Source organism: Mus musculus, chromosome 13 (assembly GCF_000001635.26).
Source record: "Mus musculus strain C57BL/6J chromosome 13, GRCm38.p6 C57BL/6J".
In the NCBI taxonomy this organism is placed as follows: Eukaryota; Metazoa; Chordata; class Mammalia; order Rodentia; family Muridae; genus Mus; species Mus musculus.
Genome location: NC_000079.6, coordinates 64057243 through 64081144, shown reverse-complemented (window position 1 = coordinate 64081144; position 23902 = coordinate 64057243). Strand labels below are relative to the sequence as shown.

General features: G+C 44.1%; 1 protein-coding gene across 2 annotated transcripts in view; it reads left to right on the top strand.

Moving 5' to 3' along the window:
• The window catches only part of Hsd17b3 (hydroxysteroid (17-beta) dehydrogenase 3), a 30989-nt gene extending 8118 nt beyond the window's left edge, over nucleotides 1–22871 (top strand). The window contains exons 3-11 of one of the 2 annotated variants that reach the window (NM_008291.3): nucleotides 4722–4797; nucleotides 7201–7308; nucleotides 9094–9161; nucleotides 12826–12861; nucleotides 16762–16796; nucleotides 17976–18057; nucleotides 18200–18265; nucleotides 21580–21726; nucleotides 22466–22871. In NM_008291.3, coding sequence (NP_032317.2) covers nucleotides 4722–4797; nucleotides 7201–7308; nucleotides 9094–9161; nucleotides 12826–12861; nucleotides 16762–16796; nucleotides 17976–18057; nucleotides 18200–18265; nucleotides 21580–21726; nucleotides 22466–22576 — 729 coding nt within the window. In that variant the 3' untranslated portion in view covers nucleotides 22577–22871. Of the gene's footprint in view, nucleotides 1–4721; nucleotides 4798–7200; nucleotides 7309–9093; nucleotides 9162–12825; nucleotides 12862–16761; nucleotides 16797–17975; nucleotides 18058–18199; nucleotides 18266–18344; nucleotides 18634–21579; nucleotides 21727–22465 lie in introns of those variants that run through there. The other variant, XM_006517108.3, reaches the window with a different exon arrangement.
• The last annotated feature ends 1031 nt before the right edge of the window (nucleotides 22872–23902 follow it).

Here is a 23902-nt window from a genome sequence, read left to right as displayed (position 1 = left end):
TATGGTGGTTTTTCTCCTAATTGATATTTTATTTTTGTCAATGCATCTTATTTTTAAAACTGCTTGGTGAAATCCTATTTTAATTTGCATTTCCCAGAAGAGTGGCGATAGTTCTGTGTATGTTTAAGAGTGGGAAAGATATAAAGAAAACAACAGGAACGCCTCATATACATGAAATAAAAATAAGTAAGTCTCTCTCTCTTTTTTTTTAAGAAAACGCAAAGAAAAGCCTTAATTATATATAGATACAGATGCTAAGAATGCGACTGACAGTATTAAGGGACTTTGATAACATTCAGAGAGTTCTCAGATGATGGGGGCTGGAGCTCTGCTGTGTGTCCTTCCGTCTGGTGTGCCCTGCAGCCTTGCACCACAGCCCCTTACCAGCCACAAGCAGACTGCTCTGCGTAAGAGAAAATGAGAGAAACCACCATTCGCGCCGGGTGGTCCAGGATGGGTGTCTCACCTTCTCCTGGACAGAGAACCAGGTCCCTTAAAGGGTGTGGCATCCTGCTTCATCACGTGCTCAGGAGAGGACCGCCATTGTCAGGACCTCTGGTATCTGAGTTTTCCTTGTAGGTTTAGCCTCCGCCCATTGAGCAACAGTGAGGGCCTGTGATCCTATACCCTGCTCTCAACTTCGCTCTCCTCTCCTTCCCAGACAGTGTTTCTTTGTATAGCCCTGGCTATCCTGAAACTGACTCTGTTGATCAGGCTGGCCTCAGACTCAGAGCTCTACCTGCCTCTGTCTCCCTAGTGCTGGGATTAAAGGCGTGCACCTCCACTGCTTGGGCCAATTCATGCCTTTGGTGGTGGTGGTGGGGTATCCTAAAGGGACTCTTTTCCTTCAGAAGGCTGAATATTTCAGTAAACGAGATAGACTGACAACAGTCAATAGCATGTAAAAGAACATAGATTCCATACCATCCTAAGCTATGCGCGTTTGAGACTCACAAGGGGGCAAAATGGCTGAACTTTATGTAAGGCATAGAGAGAAGGGGAAGGCAGGGAGGGGCAGGAAACCAGTGATACAGATGAGGGTCTCCTAAGAAGCAGTCACTGTGGTCCCTGCCAGGCAAGTGTCACACTGCAGCCTGTTTGAGTGTGAGGAGAGAAGCCGTTCTGCCTGCATCTTACGTTCCCTTTATGGATATTTATGTGTGTGTTGTGTTTGTGTACACATGAATGTCCCTGAATTGGAGCTGGAGTTACCGGTGGTTGGAGACATCCAATGTAGGTGTTGGGAACCGGAGTCCAGTTCTCTGCAAGAGCAGTGTGAACTCTTGACCACTGAGCCATCTCCTCAGCCCTCTGTTTTATTTTGTAATAATTAATGACTTAATTACTTTGTCTATTTTTACAAAAGGATGTTTTTGTTTGTTTGTTTGTTTGTTTGTTTTTTAGAAATGTTAGTTTTCAAAGGTCTGCAGTTTCTCTTAGTAACTAACTCAAAATATGCCACAGGGTATATTTAGTGTGAGATATTCAACACACCTCTCTCTGGGGAGCTGTGATTCTAGCATAGACATGTGGACAGCTCTGCTCTTCATAAAGGTTCTCAGGGAATGAAGCCTCATGCCTGTTGCCAGCCCTCAGGGGTGGTCATGAATGTCGACTTCAGTTCTTGTGATGTGGTGTGTGGTGTGTGTATGTGTATCTGTGTTAAAGTACCAGTTAAGAGTACCACCTTAGCAGGAAGCCTGCTAGCAAAGCTAGTATTGAATTTCAATGTTGGACTGCACTGCCAGCTTGTTCTTTACGAGATGGATATGGTCTGATGTCACCCAACAGAAGTTGAGGTCTCTTATTCACCAAACTATAGCCCAAAATATAGTATAGAGTCTAGCTTCTTGTTAGATTGATGGGAATTCTTGGTTGTTGATGGCCAGAGAATTCCAGAAGAAAAAACTACCACTCAAGGTCATTATTTTCATTCCTTTTTACCTGGCAGTTTGGGGGCTACTCCCCAGCATCTAGGAAGACTCCCGACCCACAGTCTAGCAGACAAAAACAGTCCTCATTCTGAAGGCAATGTTCCTGGTGGCTGCAGGAAATGGCCCAGAGTCCATCCTTGCATTAAAGTCACCAACACAAGGAAAAGAATTGTCCTGGCCTGGCCTTTGAGATTGCCTTCTCTTCCCCTTGCTCTGGGTAGGTCTGTCTTATCCCAGCAGGGATGTTCTCCTTAATATGTAGCCTGTATGATGCCAGTTACCCCAATCTTCAGCTTACCTTTTCCATCTGGCCTTGTTTTAAAATATTCGCCCTTGCTGAAAGTGGTCCACTAATTTTTCAGTGTTGTAAGGGCGCACCATTATCATGCTACTATAGCATTCCAGTATGTTCCAGTTTTGTTATGCCTTTTTCTGTCAGCAGACACTCATGTTTCTCTTATGTCTGTCCCTGTCTCCGAGAGGACAGGCATGTAAATGGACAGTATCTGTAAGAACAGAACTGCCAAGTCATGGGCTGTTTCCTGATGGCCAGCATTATTACTAATTGACAGTGTTTGTTCTCTAGAGAGTCTGAAGTGTCAAGGTTATAGGCTTCCCATAAAAAGAGAGAACTTGTCCTCCTTTTATTCTTTATTATGCAATTTTGGAATGATTGATTTTTTTTTGGAATGTTTTGATAGAATTTACTCAGAGGATAATCTGTGATTGGAATTCTCTTTGTGGGACAATTTAAAATACATGTTTATATCCTTATTGCCTTATTATAATATTTTTGTTTGTTTACTATCTCTCTTATTTGATTGTTTGTTTGAGCAGGGGTTCTCTGTGTAACAGATCCCTGGCTCTCCTGGAACTCACTCTGTAGACCAGGCTGCCCTCAAACTCACAGAGCTCTGCCTGCCTCTCTGCCTTCCTCGGATTGAAGGCATGCACCACCATGCCTGTTTTTTTTGGTTGTTGTTTTTGTTTGTTTGTTTTTGTTTTTTGTTTTTTGTTTTGTTTGTTTGTTTTTTAATTTGGAACAGGGCCCCTCTACATAGTCCTGGCACTATGTTGATTGAGCTGGTCTCAAACTCACAAAGATCCATCTACCTCCTGAATGCTGAAACAAAAGATGTGTGCCATTATGCCTGGCAACACTTGCTTTTTGTTTTTTTGTTTTTAAGTGGTTATAAAATTCTTCAAGTTATTTCTCTTGCATCAGTTTTAGAAATTTATATTTCTAAATTCTAAATTATATTTATAATTCCCTCATTTTAAAACAAGATAATTTTAATTTTATGTGTATTAATGTTTCACATGTATGTGTCTGAGTGTATCACATGCATATCTGTTGCTCACAGCGGTTAGAAGAGGATGCTGGATCCCCCGGAACTGATGTGGTTGTGAGTCACCTGATGTGGGTTCTGGGAACTGGACCTGCGTCCTCTGCAAGAGCAGCAAGTGATTGTAACTGCTGAGCCATCTCTTCAGTTCCTGCAACAGCCTCTTAATCAATTTTAAAGAACTTCAGCAGGAATTGTGTTTATTATAAGGCTGTCATCTAGTTCATAGGAGTTACGAGGAAGGCTCCGCCCCCATTTCACAAAGAAATTGAAAAGAAATTCAGAGAAGAAACTTAGAGAGACAAGATAGCTGGGCCCAGCCAGGCCCCAAGGGCAGTGTAGTTAGATGTTTCTACAGCCCTCAACTGTCCAATGGTTGCTTCTTGGGACTCTTGTGGTGAAGACATTTGCTGACGTTGTCCCTAGAGCTATTCCTCAGGTTGTGAAGCCTCCCTTTCTCTGTCCCCTTTTCTGCTTCTACCAAAGCAGTGCCATGACTACCTGCCATCCTTTCAACTGATGTGTTTATTTCCTTAATTAAAATAAAATGTAATGGCTCTCTGTGTGTGTGTACGCACGCGCGTGTGTGCACATGCACGCACAGATAAATGGAAAAAGAAGGAAGGAGAACAGTAGCTCATGTTGAATGACTAAGGAATCACTTCATTGCCAGGGAGTAAAACTTAACCCTGTGGAATTTGCAAACAGGTTCAGGGGCCATGGAACTCAAGGAAGATTGTAAAATGCATGTGTATTATTAGTGAGAACATCCACAAACAGGAGTCTGATAGTCTCTGACATGCATCTTGAGTCTATGGGTCTGTAGCTCTTTGAGATGCTTTGTCAGAAGATAAGCAGAGCTCATAGTGCCAGGGTAGCCAGGCATTGTAGGTAAGCCCTTCTACCCTGATGGTCTCCCAGTAATGGTTGAGGGATAGCTCAGTCCTTGCAAACATAAGGACCTGAGGTTGATCACAGAACGCACATGAAAACGCTAAACAATGCTATGCATGCTTGTGAACCCAGCACTAGAGAGCTAGGGGTAGGGAGACCCTTGGGGCTTGCTGGCCAGCAAGTTGAACATAGTTGATAAGTCCAGTGACTACTCTCTGTCTCAAAAAGTAAGGTTTACAGCTACTGAGGTACAATCCCCCAGGCTCTGTAGTTGGTTACAGTGACTCCCACCAGTTTCAGATAGGAGCTCTCAGATAGCGGGCCCACATAAGAAGACTTCTTAAAGTGGCTCTGGCTATGTAATGTACACACAGCATGACTGTTACTGTGGGCTTCAGTTTCACCCACAATGGCTGTTTCACTCATAGCTCAGGAACTTCCATCACATATTAGCTCTGGGGAGACGACTCACACTGCAAACAGGTATGTAACTCTGAGGCCTCCCCTCCATTTACCATCTTTCTGGTCTTTTCATTCCTGCCCGCAGTTGGCCAGACATGGACTCAATGTTGTACTTATTAGTCGGACACTGGAAAAGCTACAGACCATTGCAGAAGAGATTGGTGAGTGAGGGAGATGTGTGTGCAGAGCTGGCCAAGCATGGCACTACCCTTCCTGTTCACGCCACATCTGCTTCCTGGAGCCTGGGTTTTCTGTCATCTCTCCTCTGTACACTGCTGGGCACAGGGTACAAAGGCAAGGCCAAAGTGTGAGGCATAGGATGTCACTTACCCTGAATGAAGCTGAAAGAGACTTAGGCACAGGAGGGCCATTTTCTCTGGACTTTCACACTCGGAATCAGCCCTGCTCAGCCAGAGCCCTTGGCTTCTGTTCCTTCCTTCAAAGCCAGAAACCAGGCCACTTCTTTGTGTGCATGCTCTGCTCCTTGTACAAGGGTGAGAGAATGCTAACTGATGGTCATCAGATTCAAAAACGAAAAAGATGGGGCTGGAGAGATGGCTCAGTGGTTGAGAGCACTGGTTGCTCTTCTAGAGGATTAGGGTTCAATTCCCAGCACCCACTACGTGGCAGTTTACAACTGTATGTCACTCCAGTTCCAGGGAATGCAATACTCTTATACAGGCATAAATGCAGGTAGAACACCAATGCACATGAAATTAAAAGTAAATAATTAAAGAAAAAGAAAAAGACATGACTCAGGGATGCCATATACAGTCACAACAGTTATACATAACACAACCTTAAAAGACATCTTTTTTTAAAATTTTATTTTAGTAGATATTTTCTTTATTTACATTCCAAATGCTATCCTAAAAGTTCCCTATACCCTCCCCCTCGCCCTGCTCCCCTACCTACCCACTCCCACTTCTTGGCCCTGACGTTCCCCTGTACTGGGGGGCATATAAAGTTTGCAAGACCTAGGGACCTTTCTTTCCAATGATGTCCGACTAGGCCATCTTCTGCTACATATGCAGCTAGAGACACGAGCTCTGGGGGTACTGGTTAGTTCATAATGTTGTTCTATCTATAGGGTTGTAGACCCCTTCAGCTCCTTGGGTACTTTCTCTAGCTCCTCCATTGGGGGCCATGTGTTCCATCCTATAGATGACTGTGAGCATCCACTTCTGTATTTGCCAGGCACTGGCATAGCCTCATACCCTAAAAGACATCTTTTGCAGATAATGTTTTGTTAGTTTAAATTGTTTAGATTATTTTAGTAAAAAGGACCATAATCCTTATTTTTAGGTATTTAACTTTTAATAATTATTAAGTTAATAACTAGCTAGTTATCAATGCAAAGACATGAATCTTTAATTATGAAGACCTTTAAAGCCATATCAGGCTGCTCTGGGCCAGCCTTGTTTCTTTGGGGGAGGTTCAGAATAGAAAATGGTTGTGGGGATGGGGGTTATGCAGCCAAACTGTGGAGGTCTGATGCCCTTGAACTGATGAATTTGGCTTTTGTTCTGTAGCTGGATTGTAGAAACCCCTCCGATTAGGACCAGACATTCCTGAGCATTTCCCTCATAATGTTAAATGTGCTTCTTATCAGGTTATTGGAAAGCAAGTCATGTCTTTTATATTAAAGAATCCCCAGCTGTTATGCTGTGTGTTATGACTGTGTGTCTGCTTGATCCAGAGGAACTGAGTCTAGACACAAAGCTAAGGCATTTCTCAGGGAGACTGGAGTGCTCTACCTGTAGCTGTTACTGCTGCCTATAAATGCCTTCACTGGGCTAGTCAGCACAAAACAGTCGATAAGGCACTAAACAAGTTAGGATTGAAGGATAGGTCCCTTGCACGAGTTAGTCAGCTGCTCTGATCCTCAATTTGCTGCTCTGGAAAATGGGAAGAATGCCTGTTCCCTCAGGGTTATAGAGAGGCAAGCTGTCATGTAGGGTGGATGTAGAGGACACCTACAAAGGATCCTTGCATCTGTGCTTAAGGGATCTGAGTGTCCTGAGGTGTGAGTGCATCAGACTAGTGTTGATCGCCTTCTTCCAGGGGCTCTTGTGTATGTGTCAATCACCTGTGACTTGTACAGACCAGTCTAGCTCATCCCAGTGTGTCTAAGAGACAGAAATCTATGAGTCTAAGAAGATTCCCAATGATTTTGATATGACTTTGGGGAACACAATCCCAACTCTTTCTAAAACTGTTTTGTTATTGTCAGTGTGTGTGTGTGTGTGTGTGTGTGTGTGTGTGTGTGTGTGTGTTTGTGTGTGTGTGCGCGTGTGTATCTGTGTGGGAGTGTACACATGTGTTCAGGTGCCTGAAGATGCCAGAAGATGCCGTCATCCCTGCAGCTGGAGTTACAAGAGTTATGAGAACATGACATAGGTATTGGGAACTGACCTCAGATCTTCCTTAAGAGCAGAAAGTACTCTTAGCGGATGGACCATCTCTCCAGTCTTGCAAAATCTATTTTTAATGCTGGGAACTTCAGGGTAAAGAGGGCTGATTGTACTCCAGCTTGCTAGAAATATCTGTCATCTCTCACGCAGAGAGGACCACTGGAAGCTGTGTGAAGATTGTACAAGCAGATTTTACCAGAGAAGACATCTATGACCATATTAAAGAACACCTTGAAGGCTTAGAAATAGGAATTTTAGGTGAGTAAGTTCAAATATCGGTGTTGCATGTAAGTATGATAATCACCAGTGACATTTTATTTTGTGACAGTTTATATAAAACCTGCAACTATATTGTAGTATTAAAGTGAATAGTGAAGGCCCTTTTGGGAGTGGGCTGGTGCATAGATACTTGTCACCAAGTCTGACGACCTGAGTTCAATCCCTTGGATCCATATGGAGGAAAGCAAGAACTGAGTGTTTCAAGTTGTTCTCTGAACACCACACGTACATTTACTCATACTCACACTCACACTCACACTCATACTCACAGACAGAAAAAAAAAAGGGCCCACTTCTTACTCAAAAATCAAGATGTTTTTCTGTATTTATAGACAGGACATCTTGCAATCGCACGCAGGGCACACTGTCAGCATTAACAGAAGAAAGTAAGATTTGAATTTTAAAGTTCCCATAAATTTAAGCCATAGTTACATTTTCACAAGAAAAAACATAAAAAATATGTCATCTTTGGAAAAATTGGAAAGGATGGATAAACCACACAGAGGATAAATTTTTAAAGTCCCCCCAAACTTGTGACAGCATTTTGGTGCCTCTCCTTACAGGTATGAACAGGGATTTTCAAAACTGGGATTGCATCTGCGTTCTGTTTTGTAGCATTAAAGTAGAAACACAGAGCTAGAGTGCTGCTTGTCTGGTGGAGGGCTTGTCCATCCCCAGAGTCTTTCAAACCAAGCATGTTGGTGCACACCATCATCCAAGCACTCAGAAGGTGGAGGAAGAACGATCAGAAGTTTAGGGTTATCCTCAGGTGCATGGTTAAAAATCCTTAAATCACAAATGTTGTTTCTTTTTCTTTTTTTTTTTAAAGACTTATTTATTTATTTTATGTATATGAGTACACTGTAGCTGTACAGATGGTTGTGAGCCTTCATGTGGTTGTTGGGAATTCAATTAAGGACCTCTGCTCACTCTGGTGGACCCCGCTCGCTCTGGTCAGCCCCACTCGCTCAGTCCCTGTTCGCTCCGGCCCAAAGATTTATTTATTATTATAAATAAGTACACTGTAGTTGTTTCCAGAAGAGGGCGTCAGATCTCATTATGGGTAGTTGTTCGTCACCATATGGTTGCTGGGACTCGAACTCAGGACCTTTGGAAGAGCAGTCAGTGCTCTTACCTGCAGAGTCATCTCACCAGCCCCCACAAATGTCGTTTCTTAATGTCTTTAAATTCTAAATAGCCAATGTATGTGTGTGCGCGCGTGTGAGTGTGTGTGTGTATGTGCGTGCGTGCACATGTGGAGGCCAGTGTCCAATGTCAGGTGTCTTCTGTTACTCTCCATGTTATCTTTTGAGCCAGGATCTTTCACTAGAACTGGAGTGCACTGATTCTGCTAGGCTCACTGTCCAGTGAGCTCCAGCAGTGCTAACATTGTAGATGTGCACGGCCATGTGTTTGTGAGTCACCCGGTGTGGGTGCTGGGAACTGAACTCTGGTCCTCTGCAAGAGCAGCAAGCTCTCTTAATCAATGAGCCAGCTCTCCAGCCCCCAGCTCGCTTGCCTCTGTCGCTGCGTTCCTCTCTCCCCTCTTTTCTGTTTTCATGTAGGTACTGGGAATCAGACTTAGGTTCCCATTTTGTGCCATAGTCACTGTATAGACTAGGTCTTCTCCCTAGCTTGCAGCCATTTTCCTTGCTATTGAGTCATATTGCCATGAGCACTCGTGTCACATATCAATTTGTATGTGTTTCTGTAGGAAGATTTCCTACCTGCTCTCATACCCTTTGCTTTGACTCTTTCTGCCAGTCAACAACGTTGGAATGCTCCCCAGCTTTTTCCCAAGCCATTTCCTGAGCACTTCCGGTGAGAGCCAGGTGAGCCTCTGCCCTTTCTATCTGCTTGTCTCTCATCCAGATAGGAACCCTGGCTTGACTGCCAGAGCTGGGAGGAGGGGGCGGGGGTGGGGAGGAGATGGGAATTGGGTCAGGCCAGACTCTGCTGCATGGTGACCGGCTGGATAACTTTCTTTTCACCTCCGAACTTGACACACAGTCAAGTGTGTACCTTTTAATCTCTGCTCTTCTCTGTCCATCAAACACTTCCTAACCATGATACCTTTCTTCTAGGAATCTGTGCTCCACCCAACAAATTTATGACTTCAGTATCATGGGAGCAGCCATCTCTATCTTCCTTCCTAGGTGATAAGATGTAGCCAGCTTTCAGTGAGAGGGAAGTTTACACATCTCTCCGTATCTGGGGGATTAACTCTCCTTAGATACTGAAGCCCATGAGCCTTCAGGTTTCTGGTAAAATGGCATCATGGTCTCTGCCAGGCTTTACGTATTTCTCTCCAGGTGACTTATCTCTAATATGACATAAATGTGTGAGAACAGTTGTTAAGTTATAGTGTTTATAGAATAAAGACAGAACAAATCAGTACTTGTTCAGTTCAGTTGTGATTATTTTTGGAAAAAAAAAGTTAAATTAAGTGAACATATTTTAGTAAATATTTTTTTTCTTTGAAAATTTTAAGTTTTACTCTAACTTTAAAGTTTGCCATTTGACAACTTCTTAGATGTATCTATGTGTCTCTTAGTCCCTCTTACTCTGTCTGGAGCCTTCTTCCCAGTAAATCTCCCTCCTACTTTTATGTCTTCAAATGTTCTAACATTTTTATTATTTCTTGGGAAACATTCACTTTCTCCTTCTTAAGTTCTCCTAGATACATCTCACAACTCCCATCCCTTTCCAACTCTGTGTCTTCTTTGTCTTCATCTTCTTTCTCCTCTTCTTCCTCTTCCCCCTCCTCCTTTTCCTCTTCTTCTTTTTAAAATAATGCAGAATCCAATTTGTGTTCCCCACAGACCACCATTGGAACGTGATTGACCTAACAGGGTTACCTTCTTTTAAAAAAGCCAACTCTCCCTCTACCAGAAGCCATCATTTGTCAATAACTCCTCATCTTGCACTGGGGACTCATTAGCCTTTAACATGCCATGTTATAAACTTGGCTGGCTTCATCTTGTACAAGCAACCACTGCTGGGTTCCTGAGTTCGATGGCCATGTTATACCCAGAAGACATTGTCATATCTTATTCTTCTCTTTTAAATGAACTACTGAGTTTTATTAGGATTGCTTGTATGAACAGCCCTTTAGGGTGGACTGCCACTTCCTAGGGCATGGGTAATTTATCAGTGGCTACATTACTGAAGAAAAAAAAATGACACTCCCCACCACCAGCAGCCAGTAGCACCACAGGGAGGTATGTTTTTTTGAAGGTTTTTAATCCATAGTTAGTTGAATCCAAGTGTGTGGAGCCTGTGGATGCCCAGGGCTCACTGCACATGGCCTAGACTCTGTGACTGGAGGCTCTGAAAGTTCAAAGAGGTCAGACTCAAACTGACATTTAGGGCAGGAGAAAAAAAAATTTTTTAATGTATTGAACAGCCCTCGAAGGCGCTTGCTTATGACCCTTTCCATAGTCCTGATCTTGAGGGGTGTGTATGTGTGTGTGTGGTTGCCTCAATCTGAGCAGGCTTCATGCTTCCATGCCTCAGTTGAGCAGGTGTCCCTCTGGTCCATTTAAGCCCTGTATCTGCTGCTTGGCCTATGATGCCAGCTGGCCTAGTTTCCTTTCTGTTGCTGTAGTAAAAGACTCTGACCAAAAGCAACTTGTGTGTGAGATGGGTTTATTTGGCTTGTACTTCCAGGCTCAATCATCAAGGGAAGTCAGGGCAGGACCTTGAAATCTTGGAGGAATGCTGCTTGCTGGCTTGCTCACAGGCTCATGTTTGGCTAGCTTTCTTACATAGCCCAGGACCACCTGCCTAGAGATAGTTCCACCTGTCATGTGCTGAGCCCTTCCTACATCCACCATGGTCAAGGCAATACATACAGATATGCCCACAGGCCCATCCAACCTGTTCAGTCCTCAATTGAGACTCCTTTCTCAGGTGACTCTTGGCTGTGTCATGTTGATCATTAAAACTCACGAGAACCCCAGGTCATTGATGCTCAGCCCTACCACACACCCCTCTCCAAGTGTGATCTCTGTTTCACACTTTCTATTTCAAGATTGTCCTTCTCTTCAGTGGCTTCCATGATCACGCTTCTCTTTGTGTCTGTGTTTGGGCTCCTGTCTGTGCCTTCCTCTTTCCCTATTTCCACGTGATGATTCTTGTATTCCTGAGGGAGTTACTGTCTGGACCAGGTGTTTTCAGGTTCTTGGTTTCTTGTTCAAAGACACACAAGCACACACACACACCAACTGAAGAAGTACAAACAGATTGCAAACTGGCAAGAACTTCTTGAGAAGAAAATAGACAGTGCAGATCAGGTATGCGGCACGAGTATGGCCAGCACCTTGAGCTGGAGTACTCGAGACCTGTCATGTTTGGGGCTTCGTTTATGGGGTTAAGAAGAAGAGGGCAGTAGTGTCTAAGGGGCATCATCCAGGCAATTCTCAGTTTCATCAACAAGGCTTCAACAATGTCAACCTTTGCTCACTGGATATACTTTTCCCACGATGCATCTGATTTTAATCACATTCATGTTTGATTATACATAGATAGAAGATGGCAAATAGTGCCTTTTCTCCAAAACTTTACCCAGAGGACTGATTTTACTGTGCATGCATCCATAACTGACTTCTGCATCTTAATTATATCTTGGAGCATACCTGCATGGAACTTGTTAAAGGGCTTGTTAAAGAGTACTATATTCCAATTTGTGGAACAGGGTGTGCTTGCAGCCCAATTCAGCTGAGAGTTCCAGGCAGATAAGTGCATCTCTTAATAGAGAGCTGTGTACATAGTCTGAGCCATGGTTCCAGGTGCTAAGTCATCACTATGTTTGCCTGCTCTGCTATCATTTTATTTTCCTGTCTCTTGTATTATCTGACTGTTTACCTTTTCATCCTAGACCCCCTGAGCTCATCATTCTTCCTCCAGCTGGAAATTCAACTCTATCCTTCATGTGAAGAGATTCCTCTCAATAAACCCATATGTAGTTGAAAATATCCTGAGTAAAAACATTGCTCAATGCATCTAACCTCCTGGCCAACCCAGCTCCACACTTGGCACACTAGGGAAGGATGCTTTTTTCTCAGGGAAGAGAGGCTGACTGGGATGTAGTCAAGGGCCAGCATGGCAGAAGGGCACTATACCACATGCTACCAGCCCTGGAGAAACAACCCATTCAAAATTTGAAGTGTGATTTCCTTTGTATGTACACTGATTTTGCTTTATCAGAAGCCAGTCCGACCATCAGAAATCAGGAACCATCTATCTTCTGTTGACACCGATGATCTTATTATTTCCTGAATTTTCAAGGCAGCTCTCCTGCTGAGGCTGAGACTCACATATAGGTAGGACCAGAGAACGGATGTCACTGAGCCTCAGCTAGGAGTAGGAATGTTCAAGAGCACGCGATGGAACCACTGACACTCAGCTTTGGCCCACTTGATTCTTTAGCATCAACTTCTTCCTGGGGGTAATTCTTTGAGGACCGGGCTGACCGTGTCTAATTATTTATTGCAGAATCTCATCCACTGCAACATTACCTCCGTAGTCAAGGTACGTGATGAATATGTGTGCTAAACACATTAAAATACAGAGGCTGAAACATTCCTTAAAATTAAACTGTTCTTGAGCACAGGCTGGGCCTTATCTTCCCCCCGTTTTACCCTGTTGTTAAGAGCAATGCACCCTCTTAACCTCTGAGCCACGTCTTCAGCCCAGTAATTTCTTCTTATTTGTGGTTTAGTTATCTGTGGTCAGCCATGGTCTCAGTCTCTTCTTTAAGAAAGAGGCTAGAGGCCACATTCACATAACTCTTGTTTATACTATATTATTATGACTGTTATATTTTATCATTAGTCATTAATCTTTTATTATGTCTAATTTGTTTTTTTTTTATATGTCTAATTTGTAAGTTAAACTTATCGTAGGTTGTGCTGGTTTCAGGCTTTATACTCAGGATTTTAGAATGTACCTTAGGCATACCATTGTTGAGGGTATGTTCTAAGCTCAGCTCAGCAGCTGACTAACTGAACAGCATAGGACACGTTATCCAACCAACCTGAGTTTCCAAGTCTGCATCTGTTACAAAAGTGCTAGAGTGAGAAGCTGGGGAGATGGCTCCGTTAGTTGTCTTGCGGGCATGAGGATTTGAATTCCAACCCCAGGTATGATGATATGTTCCTATAATTCCAGCGACGGTGAGACAGGAGGCAGAGACAGGCAGATCTCCTGAAGCTTGTGAGTCAACTAGCATGACAAACATGGTGAAGTCCCAGGCAAGGAGAACTCAGCTTGTCTCAAACAAAAGACAGAAGGTGCTGAGGACCCCGAAATCATCCTCTAACTTCACTTACATGCCATGCCCCTCCCTTTACATAGAGACATGAAAATAGCATTAGCTGAAGCAATGTCTTAGGTATATTGAGCTGTCGAGTCCTTTGCTTTGGGTCAATTGCAGACTCATTTATGCCATGATTCCCTCAAAGCTAGTCCATTTATACCTCTGTGTGAAGAAAAAGAGGGCCTCCTGCCTGGAAAGACAGTTTAGAAACTGGTACTGCTTAAGAATGGACACAGCCGGGTTCCATGTGACATGGTGAGGAGTTAAAGCTTCAGTGTGAACAAAATGTTTCCCCTTCCTCTGAGCCCATAGGACCTCCACCACATTGCGCAGCTAATGAGTGAGCTCTGAGCTCTCTGCCTATGCTTACCCCACAGCTGGTCTCTCAGCTCATCCTTGAAGTTCACATCTGTATGTGGCAGCCTTGCTGATCTCTCTTGGCAGTCAATAGACCTGCAGGGAGCAGCAAGGTAGAAACTCTGATTTCAAGTTGATGGGGTGAGTGTGGGGTCCAGTTTCAGGGTCTGGAACATAAGATGGCTGAGGAGGACCAGGTTTCAAACATCAAAAGGGAAAGCTGGCTAGCACCCTTCTCCACGGGCAGTTGTTTCAGGTGGATAAGCTCCCTGGCAATAGTTCATCATTGGTTGTTTTTCTGTCAGCACACTGGAATGTTACAGCTTCCTGCTTGGTTATTATCGAGTGCTCATGGGGTTTGTATGCTAAGCAATCTGTGGCTTTTTAAAGCTCCCAGCTGATGTGGCTTTAAGGTTTATGTGGTCAACTGTTGTTGAAGCTTATCATTAAAATCGTTTTACATTATTTTAGACATTGATCTTTCAATCGTGGGCTGTTTGATCATCTAGATTTCCTCAAAGGGGATTTGATAACCTTCTGATTCCTTTACTACAGAAGTGCTTTGATTTGAATTTATAAAGTTTTATTTATTATAGACACTGAACTCCCTAAGCAACAAAGAAAATAAATGAAAAGTCAGCTTCTAAATATACCGTGCACTCGTTAGCCTGGCTGGCTGGAAGCATGACCCACAACTCTTAGTGATTTCAAGGGTGTTGTCTGGCAGCAGTGTGTATAGGCAAGCACATGCTCTTGCTGGTCAAGGGCAGAGGTAGGAGAGAAAGTCTGGGGGACTAGGAAGGTGGGAGAGTTGACTTTAGAGTTAATTTTCTTGTTACTGTGCAAATGGGGGACTTGGCAGATAAGACCCATGTTTGGATCCCTAGCACCCACATAAAAAGGTTGAGTGTGGCTGTAACTACAGTGCCAGGGAGCAGGGACAGGGTTTCTGGCGCCTTCTGGCCTCCAACCTAGCAAAAAACAAGTGGGCTCTTAGTTCAGGGAGAGGCCTTGTTTTAAGGGAATAAGGTGAAGAAAGATAAGAAAGACTCCTGGTGTCCTCTGGTTTCTCTGTATATGAGCAAACACTCACACATATACACATACAGACACACACATCCACACACACACATATACACATACATGTGCACACACACATCCACACATACACACACACATAAACATATACACATGTGCACACACACACACATCCACACACACACCCACACACATATCCACATACACACACATACACACACATACATCCACACATCCACATCCACATATACACACGTGCATACACACACATCAACACATGCACAAACATCCACACACATATACACATAGACACACATACATGCATGTATACAAATACATACATGCACACACACACACACACATATATACACATGTGCACACACATGTACACATACACACATGCACATACACTTACACACATACATACACATACACACATGCATACATATACACACATGCACACATACATACACACACATACACACATACCTACACATATGCACACACACACACACACACACACACGATAGAAGCAACTTGACAGAAGGAAGGATTCCTTTGGCTGTCATCCATTATGGTGGTGAAGGAGGGCACAGTGCATTAGTCCCAGGAAAGCAGCATGGAGGGAGCATGACACAGCTGGTCATGTTGTGTCCAAAGTAAGGGGCAGAAAGAGAGGAGTGCCGGTGTCTAAGTTCCCTCTCTCCTTTTTATTCAGTTCAGGACTCCAGCGGGGGGATGGTGCCACATTCTCAGGGTCTGCCTTTGTCAGTTACACATTTCTGGAAACACTCATAGATGTACCCAGATATGTATATTTAGGTGACTTCAGAGCCTGTCAAACTGAGTATGAAGATTAACCACCACAGACGCTAAATACTGGGAACTTTGGGGCAGGGACGGATGCTGCACAGTGGTGTCTGCATAACAGATAGTTTGCCCAGTAAGGCTAAGAGAGCTCCTGTGGGAGACATTGAGGATGATCAAGTGTGTCCAACAAGATGAAAGTGGTGCCCTGGAGTGCATACCACTCAGTCTAACCTCTCATCCTTCTCTCTTTTCCCTCAGAGGCAGAGGCAGTTTTTACAGAGGTGTGAGTCTTCCTCACTACAGTCTCCCCCTGCCCCCCAGCCATAGGAAGACCTCTTAGAGACTCTATGGGCCTGGCATAGAGGCCTGGTGCATGTGATGGATGGTTCAGTGGCAGGAGAGTCTCTAGAAGCTGCTGCAGGAACCCTGGGCAACACAGAAACAGGGACACATTTTATCTGTGGCTGTTGGTCTCCTTGCTTCCTCTTGCCTCCTTTTGCAGACCCGAGTAGGCTGAACTGAGGAGAGGCTATATTCTCATTCAGTGTCCTGGTGGTTCTCAGTTCCACCTCATGGGGGAGGATGCCATGGCTGGCATACTTCATGCGATGGCTTCATCCCTGTAATAGATCCTGCCACCTTAAGCCAAGGCTTCTGGTTCTAGTGCCCTTGTGTCCCAGGAAGACTTCACAGGGAAGAAGTCAGAGGCTGCTGGACAATTTGCCATCTGTCTAGGTTGCTTGCTGTGGCTTCTAGCCAGATTCTCAGGTTGCCAGAATGGCCTCTAAGGTTTGTCAGCAATTTTGAAGGTCACCTAGGAAGATTAAGCTTCTCCAACTTCTTCCAAGGGCCCTGTTCATTGCTACTTAGTTGCTTTGTCAAGGTCTAACCTTGGCCTTTTCTTCTAGATGACACAGCTTGTTCTCAAACACATGGAGTCAAGGTAAGGCCTTTCCCAGAAGCAGTGTGGAGCAATGTGGCTGTCCTGCCTTAGCAGTCATCTTGCTTGGGGACTTAGTAGTGGAGGGTTCATCAAGTTGCTGATTTAGTTGATGGTTAAAACCTGTGAAGACCAAACACTGTGATTATTGGAGAAAAAGAGATCATTCTGGGCCAAGCCAGTTCTTCCCATGTGCATATGTGAAGGTCAATGTTATATGTTTTAAAGGGAGATTGAGAGCAGCCATTTCAAAACACATGGGCTTTAAAAGAAAATTAACTCATGTTGAATACAAAAGAAGCAAGTTGGCCTCAGACCAAGACCATGTCCTTTTTTACTGTGAATTCCATCTTCTGTCAGAATGAGCACTCTGTTTCCCTAGTAACTGCCCCTCTTCGTCTCTCCAATAGTCCACATTTGGGTCACCTTATTACAACAACTGTTAGGGTCTGGTTTTCATCAACTGTTACTCATTAAGAGCAAATAGTTGATAGTTTAATTTTTCTAGAGTAGGAAGGGGGTAGCTTTGTATTCTAATTTGCAGTTTCTTGCTACCCAACTCTGGGCATCTAACTGGGAAGATTAAAGATAATTTCTCCCAGTAACTGAGAGGCTGAGGCAGGAGGATCACCACAAATTCAAGATCAGTTTGGGTTCCATAGTAAGACTGCGGCTAGCCTTGGCCATATGCAACATAGATATGTTTCAAAAAATGAAATGAATAAAAAAAATTGAATTTCAAAAGATGTCAGCAAGAGCCCTGAAGAGCATAGGGGTGTCAGAGTGAAGACATTGCATCTAGGATGGATTGCACTATGTGACACATGTCCCTGCTGTGACAGGTTATCCCTGTGAGTGCAAAGGGACCCAGGTGGTTCCATTGAGACCAAGAATCCCTTCCTCCTTTCCTCTTGTCTGAGCCAATTTGCCTTTATTTTTTTTATTTTTTATTTTTTTTTTTGTAGCTTGGCAGGGAGACCATTGTCCTGTTTGGAGTACCAAGCCCTTTACGCCGCAAGACTACAGAGTGACATCACCACACAGTGTCCTCTTTAGGCTTTGGGGAATGTTTCCCTTGCAGTTCATGAGCCACAGAAATCCAGAGGGTGGGTTCTGACAGCTCCAGCCCTCGGGTGTCTTTGCTGTGGAATGGAGGGCCGCCTTTGCACTTATGTCTTTCAGGAGGAAAGGCCTCATCTTGAATATTTCTTCAGGCGCAGCCCTTCGTCCCTGGCCTCTTTACAGCCTGTACTCAGCTTCCAAGGTGAGTGACAAGTTACCCAAGTCTCTTCCTTCTTCTTCCAAGCGGGTAGTACCTGTGATACTAGCAGGAACCCGAGGGAGCTGTCTATAAGGCAGGAGGAAGCAAGCTCCAGGACCCTGAGTGTTTTTTCCTCTCACTGCAGGCTTTTGTGTACACATTTTCCAAGGCTCTGAGTGTGGAATACAGAGATAAAGGAATCATTATTCAGGTGAGGTGAACAACCATGGGCCCTCCCAAGTGGGGACCTTGATTAGGTGGGTGGTAGTCCATCATCTCTTGCAAAACAGGTTGTGCATGTGAAGATGGGCTGGACTGGGCTATTGGGTTCCCCTGACCAAGACCAGGCCAACTGTTGCCTCCACAATCCCTCCTGCTGCTGAGATTTCTGGTGGTTTCCTTCCATTCTGGATGGAGAGGGGAAGTGAGTATGGATGTGGTTGCTCAAAAACATGTGAAGGGCTTGCATCATGTAGCTCAACTGGTAGAATGCTTGCCTAGCACACAGAAACTCTGAGTTTCATCCACAACACTGAATAAAAAAATGGATGTGGTGGGGTGGCTGCAGAGATGGCTCAGTGGTTAAGAGCATTGACTATTCTTCCAGAGGTACTAAGTTCAATTCCCAGCAGCCCCATGGTGATGTAATGGGGTCCGATGCCCTCTTCTGGTATGTCTGAAGATAGCTATAGCATACTTATATACATAAAATAAATAAATAAATCTAAAAAAAAAGGATGTGGTGGTACATGCCTGTGATCGTAAAACATGATATATGGAGGCAGGAAGATCAGGCACTCATGGTGATACTTAATACACAGCAAGTTTAAGGTTAGCCCGAGCTACATGAGATATCTGGGGGGGGGGGGGATGCTGTGGACCCTTTGCTGCATGGTGCTGTACTAGAATAGACAATGAGGGTTGGTATGATATTGTTTCCTCTCTGATATGTGGAGAAGTAGCAAAAGGAAGCATTTGACCTAGGCTGGGACGAGGGGAGGGAAAGAGACCGTCCCTAGAGGGGTGTAGACCTGTGAGGGGTTATGGGCACCCCAACACTCTGGTCTTAGATGGTGGGGAGAGGAACAGAGTCATTATATGGAGACTGCTTGAACTAACTGAACCAGGTTGTTACTGCCGTCCCTGGGCTGAGCAATGGGACAAGCTGAGTGGCAATGATTTACATGTGCCTGGTTTAATAGTACAGTCTGGGAAGGAGATACTATTAGAGATTAAATGGGCATACTTGAAATTATGTGTGTGTGTGTGTGTGTGTGTGTGTGTGTGTGTGTGTGTGTAGGTCCATGTATGAGCAGGTATGTGTGTGTGCATGTGAAAGGAGAGTCTGAAGACAACCTTAATTGTGCTTTCGACAAGGTCACTCATTACCAACTTACTTATCAACTGAATGTCAAGTACTTATCAACTGAATTGACTCTTGCTCCCTTGGTTACGAATTTCATCCCAGCTCTGTGGCATCACCCAAGCAATATTGGGTAGGTATCTTGCTTAATCCGTGAGCCTCAGTTGTTCCATCCATGAAATGGGCCTTTATTATCACCTTACTTTTTAGGTTACCATATAATATCTAATAATAAAATATTTACTGAGCCCCTATTTTGGCCACAACGGTGTTTTCTCCACCAAAGTTAACTATAAAAATGAAAACATTATTATCATTTTCTGCTAGGGTTGGAAATTTTTCTCAAAGGGTAACCCTTTGAGATCCTGGAGGCAGAGAGAGTGTTAGGCATTTGAATCACAGCATTCATTTACATAAGAACCAGACCAAGTAGACCAGCTGGCAAGTAATTAGATTTAGTTATAAAGCAACATAATTACAAATGAGATGTGATGAAACCAGGAGAGCTAAAATGGATTTTCTCAAAGAATTTTATTATACCTGAGAGAGAATGTGAGCAAATGAGAGAGAGAGGGGGAGAGAGCGAGAGAGGGAGAGAGAGCGAGAGATAGAGAGCACGCAAACGTGTGTGTGTGTGTGTGTGTGTGTGTGTGTGTGTGTGTGTGTGAGTATGTGTGTGTGTAGATCAGAAGAGTCAATTTCTTTTTGTAGTATGAGAGTCCCAAGAGAGCACCTTTGACAGCTCTGTTTTTGTTTTTTTGCTATTGTTGTGTTTGTTGTATTTAGTTTTGTTTTGTTTCTCTCAATAAAGATTTGAAGGTCTCTGCACCTGTAGCAACATCAGAATAATGGTTTCAAATCCTCCATCAGGTTGCAACATGTTTAGACATGAATCGAAGCACAGCACTGGACGCCCAGAGTGCCATCGGTGTGATAGTTTACATTTCTTACTACCATAGAAAAGATCATGTGTATGATCCTAACTGGAGATCAGAGAGGGAGTCCAGGGTGCCTGAGGTGGCTCCAGCTTTGTTTCAGTGTATTAGAACAACACACATAGAACCTCACTCATTTAGCATCAATAGACTTAATATAGGGTACACACTTAAATCTGATTTTAAAAGGCATGTGAATACACTTGTCTGTTGAGTCATAGTTTTACTAGCAGCCCAGTTGGCCTTGAACTTTTAATTCTCCTGCCTCAGCCCTAGGACGATAATAGGTACGTGCCACTGCTCCTGGCTGATTGACTTTCTAGCATAAATCTCTTCAGTTCAATACTCGGGGTATAATTATGCTGAATGATTATGCTTGTCTGAACTTCAGTTTTGAGTTCCTCTTTTTTTTTTTAAGATTTATTTATTTTATTATCTGTAAGTACACTATAGCTGTCTCCAGACACTCCAGAAGAGGGCATCAGATCCCATTAGAGATGGTTGTGAACCACCACGTGGTTGCTGGGATTTGAACTCAGGACCTTCGGAAGAGCAGTTAGTGCTCTTTTTTTTGTTTTTTGTTTTTTGTTTTTTGAGACAGGGTTTCTCTGTGTAGCCCTGGCTGTCCTGGAACTCACTTTATAGACCAGGCTGGCCTCGAACTCAGAAATCCTCCTGCCTCTGCCTCCCAAGTGCTGGGATTAAAGGCATGCACCGCCACCACCTGGCCAGTTAGTGCTCTTAACCACTGAGCCATCTCTCCAGCCCTCCTCTTTTTATTTTTTTCCAAAGCTGAGGACTGAACCCAGGGCCTTGCTACCACTGAGCTAAATCCCTAACCCTTAAGTTCCTCTTATTTGTGTATGCAGTTCTGGGAATTGAACCAGGACCTCCTGCACACACCCTACTACTAAGCTTACCCAGAGCCCTCCCTGAGCTTCTGCAATAACTTGTCCTGCACTTTTTTTTTTTTTTTTCCTGAGTCTGGCCATTGCCCTGCATGCTCTGGAGGGCATTTGAGCACCCTGAGATGAGCAGTTAAGGCCTCATCTTGAACAGTCAAATCCCCTCTTCTCCAGTTTTGTACCAGCTTTGGGTCTTTAATCAAGGAGCTTAAGACATTTTCACAGGCAGAAGGGAGCTAGACATGCATGGTGAAACGTGTGTCCATGCTTCCGCCTCTGCTACAGTAGATGGTTGTGTGTCATATCCTACTTTTCTCTGCAGGTGCTGACCCCTTATTCTATTTCAACCCCAATGACAAAGTACCTAAATAACAAGATGACCAAGACCGCCGATGAGTTTGTTAAAGAATCCTTGAAATATGTCACGATCGGAGCTGAATCCTGTGGCTGCCTTGCTCATGAAATCATTGTAATTGGTGACCTCTTTTGAAGCAAGGGGAGACAGAGAGGGCTGTATGCTGGCGTCCTGGGCAGGGTGGTGCTTGCTCTTCTGTGCTAGTGGGACAGTCAGTCATTTTCTTTCACAGCGAGCTCACGGGACTAGCATGCTGCAGTACAGCCAGGGTAAAATAGTAAGAGTCGAGGCCTATGTGCTCAGCCTATAAGTAACCCCAAGATTCCACTTCTCCACTTAGAAAGGTTCCACTTAGTAGTTACTGGAAATTCTTTGGTAGGAAAGACAAACACCTGGACCTTTCATGTAGTAGTAGTTCCTGCCTTCCTCGGCTCTGTGTTTCAGTAAAGTTGGGCCTCTAAAGAAGTGTTCATCATGTTCCCCTTCGAATAAACAGGGAAGAAAGCATGGTAGGAAGAGTAAAAAGGTATCTTGGAAATGGGGCTTCAGGAAGGAATAGCAAATGACCTATAGGGCAAAAAATGAGGTGTAGCGAGGGGGGTGACACTGAGTGAGTTCTCTTGATTTAACATGTACTTCAGAATGACCAGGATGGCCAAAGGGCACTTAAAGTGACAACTTGGGCCTCTAAGAAGTTCACCTTTGTAAAATATCACAAGACCTTAAACATTAGAACTATACTTGAACTGCCTATAGTAGTCTGGGAAAACGATCCCTAAACGACTGACCCCAGACTGTCTGACATAATGTCTTTGCTCTGCTCTTCTCTCAGATACACATTTTTCTGTTCCAGGCAATAATTCTGAACCGGATCCCTTCCAGAATCTTCTATAGCAGCACCGCTCAACGATTCCTCCTGACACGATACTCAGATTACCTCAAACGCAACATCAGCAACAGATAGTGGGGGAAGGGTGTGTGTGGGGGGGTAGAGTTAGGGTTGGGTGGGGGTAGGGTGAGGTGGGGCTGGAGGGAGAGTTGAGAAGGACATCCAGAGCTCTTCATTGGTAGTAGTGGCCAGAGGGTGGTGACCCTTGACCTCCTGAAAGGGAGCCTTCCATGCCACAGGCACAGTGTGCAGTTGTTGGAATTCAGAGATCTTAGGAAAAGCTGGGGTGTAAAGGCTGTGTTTCTATAAAAGGGAGGCTGGCATCAAGGGAAATGCTGGAAGAACCCCTCCCCCCAAATAATAAATATACTGAAAAGAAACTGCTGTGCCTCAGAACATTAAGAAGAACCTTACCTAGAGGGTTGCTTTACAGATGTACGTAGAACTTAAAACTCAAACTATACCTGATGCTGATAAACCTTACCAGGATCTCTGTGAGCTCAGAGCACAGTTCCTCAAATATGGTTTCTCACAGGTTCAGGAAACTGGTCGGGGCAAGTGTTGGGGCAACAACTGGTTCAGGCAAGTCTCTTGTCTTCCCAAACCTTCTTTATTTCAACAATGAGAGCACCAGGTGTATCTATTTTATTCATGTTACAGTCTATGTAAGAGTATGCTGATAAAGACAAAAGTGCAGAAGGAAGTCTTTTTTTTTTAAAGATTTGTTTATATTATGTATATGAGTACACTAACTGTACAGATGGTTGTGAGCCTTCATATGGTTGTTGGGAATTAAATTTAGGACCTCTGCTTCGCTCTGGCCCCACTCAGCCCCAAAGATTTATTTATTATTATAAATAAGTACACTATAGCTGTCTTCAGACATACCAGAAGAGGGCGTCAGATCTCATTATGGGTGGTTGTGAGCCACCATGTGGTTGCTGGGATTTGAACTCAGGACCTTCAGAAGAGCAGTCAGTGCTCTTACCCCCTGAGCCATCTTGCCAGCCCCAGAAGGAAGTCTTAAGACATTGCTTTGAGGCTAGAGAAATGCAGCTGTGGATGAAGCACTTGACAAGCAAGCACAAAACTCAGGGTTTGAATGCTCACAACCCACACAAAAGCCAGGTAGACATGACAGCTTGCCTGTACTTCCAAAACCCAGGACGCTGAGAGAGGAAATCCCTGGGGAAGCTGGGCAGTTGCACTAGCCAGAACTGGTGATCCCTGAATTCCGTAGGGGACTTACTTCAATAAAGTGGAGTGTGATTCAGGAAGATGCTGATGGCTATGGGCACCCACATGCACATTCATGGAATTGCTTACATGTGCACATGCATATGTGAACACTCATACACATATATACACTCACCATACCAAAAAAAAAAAAAAAACAACCCA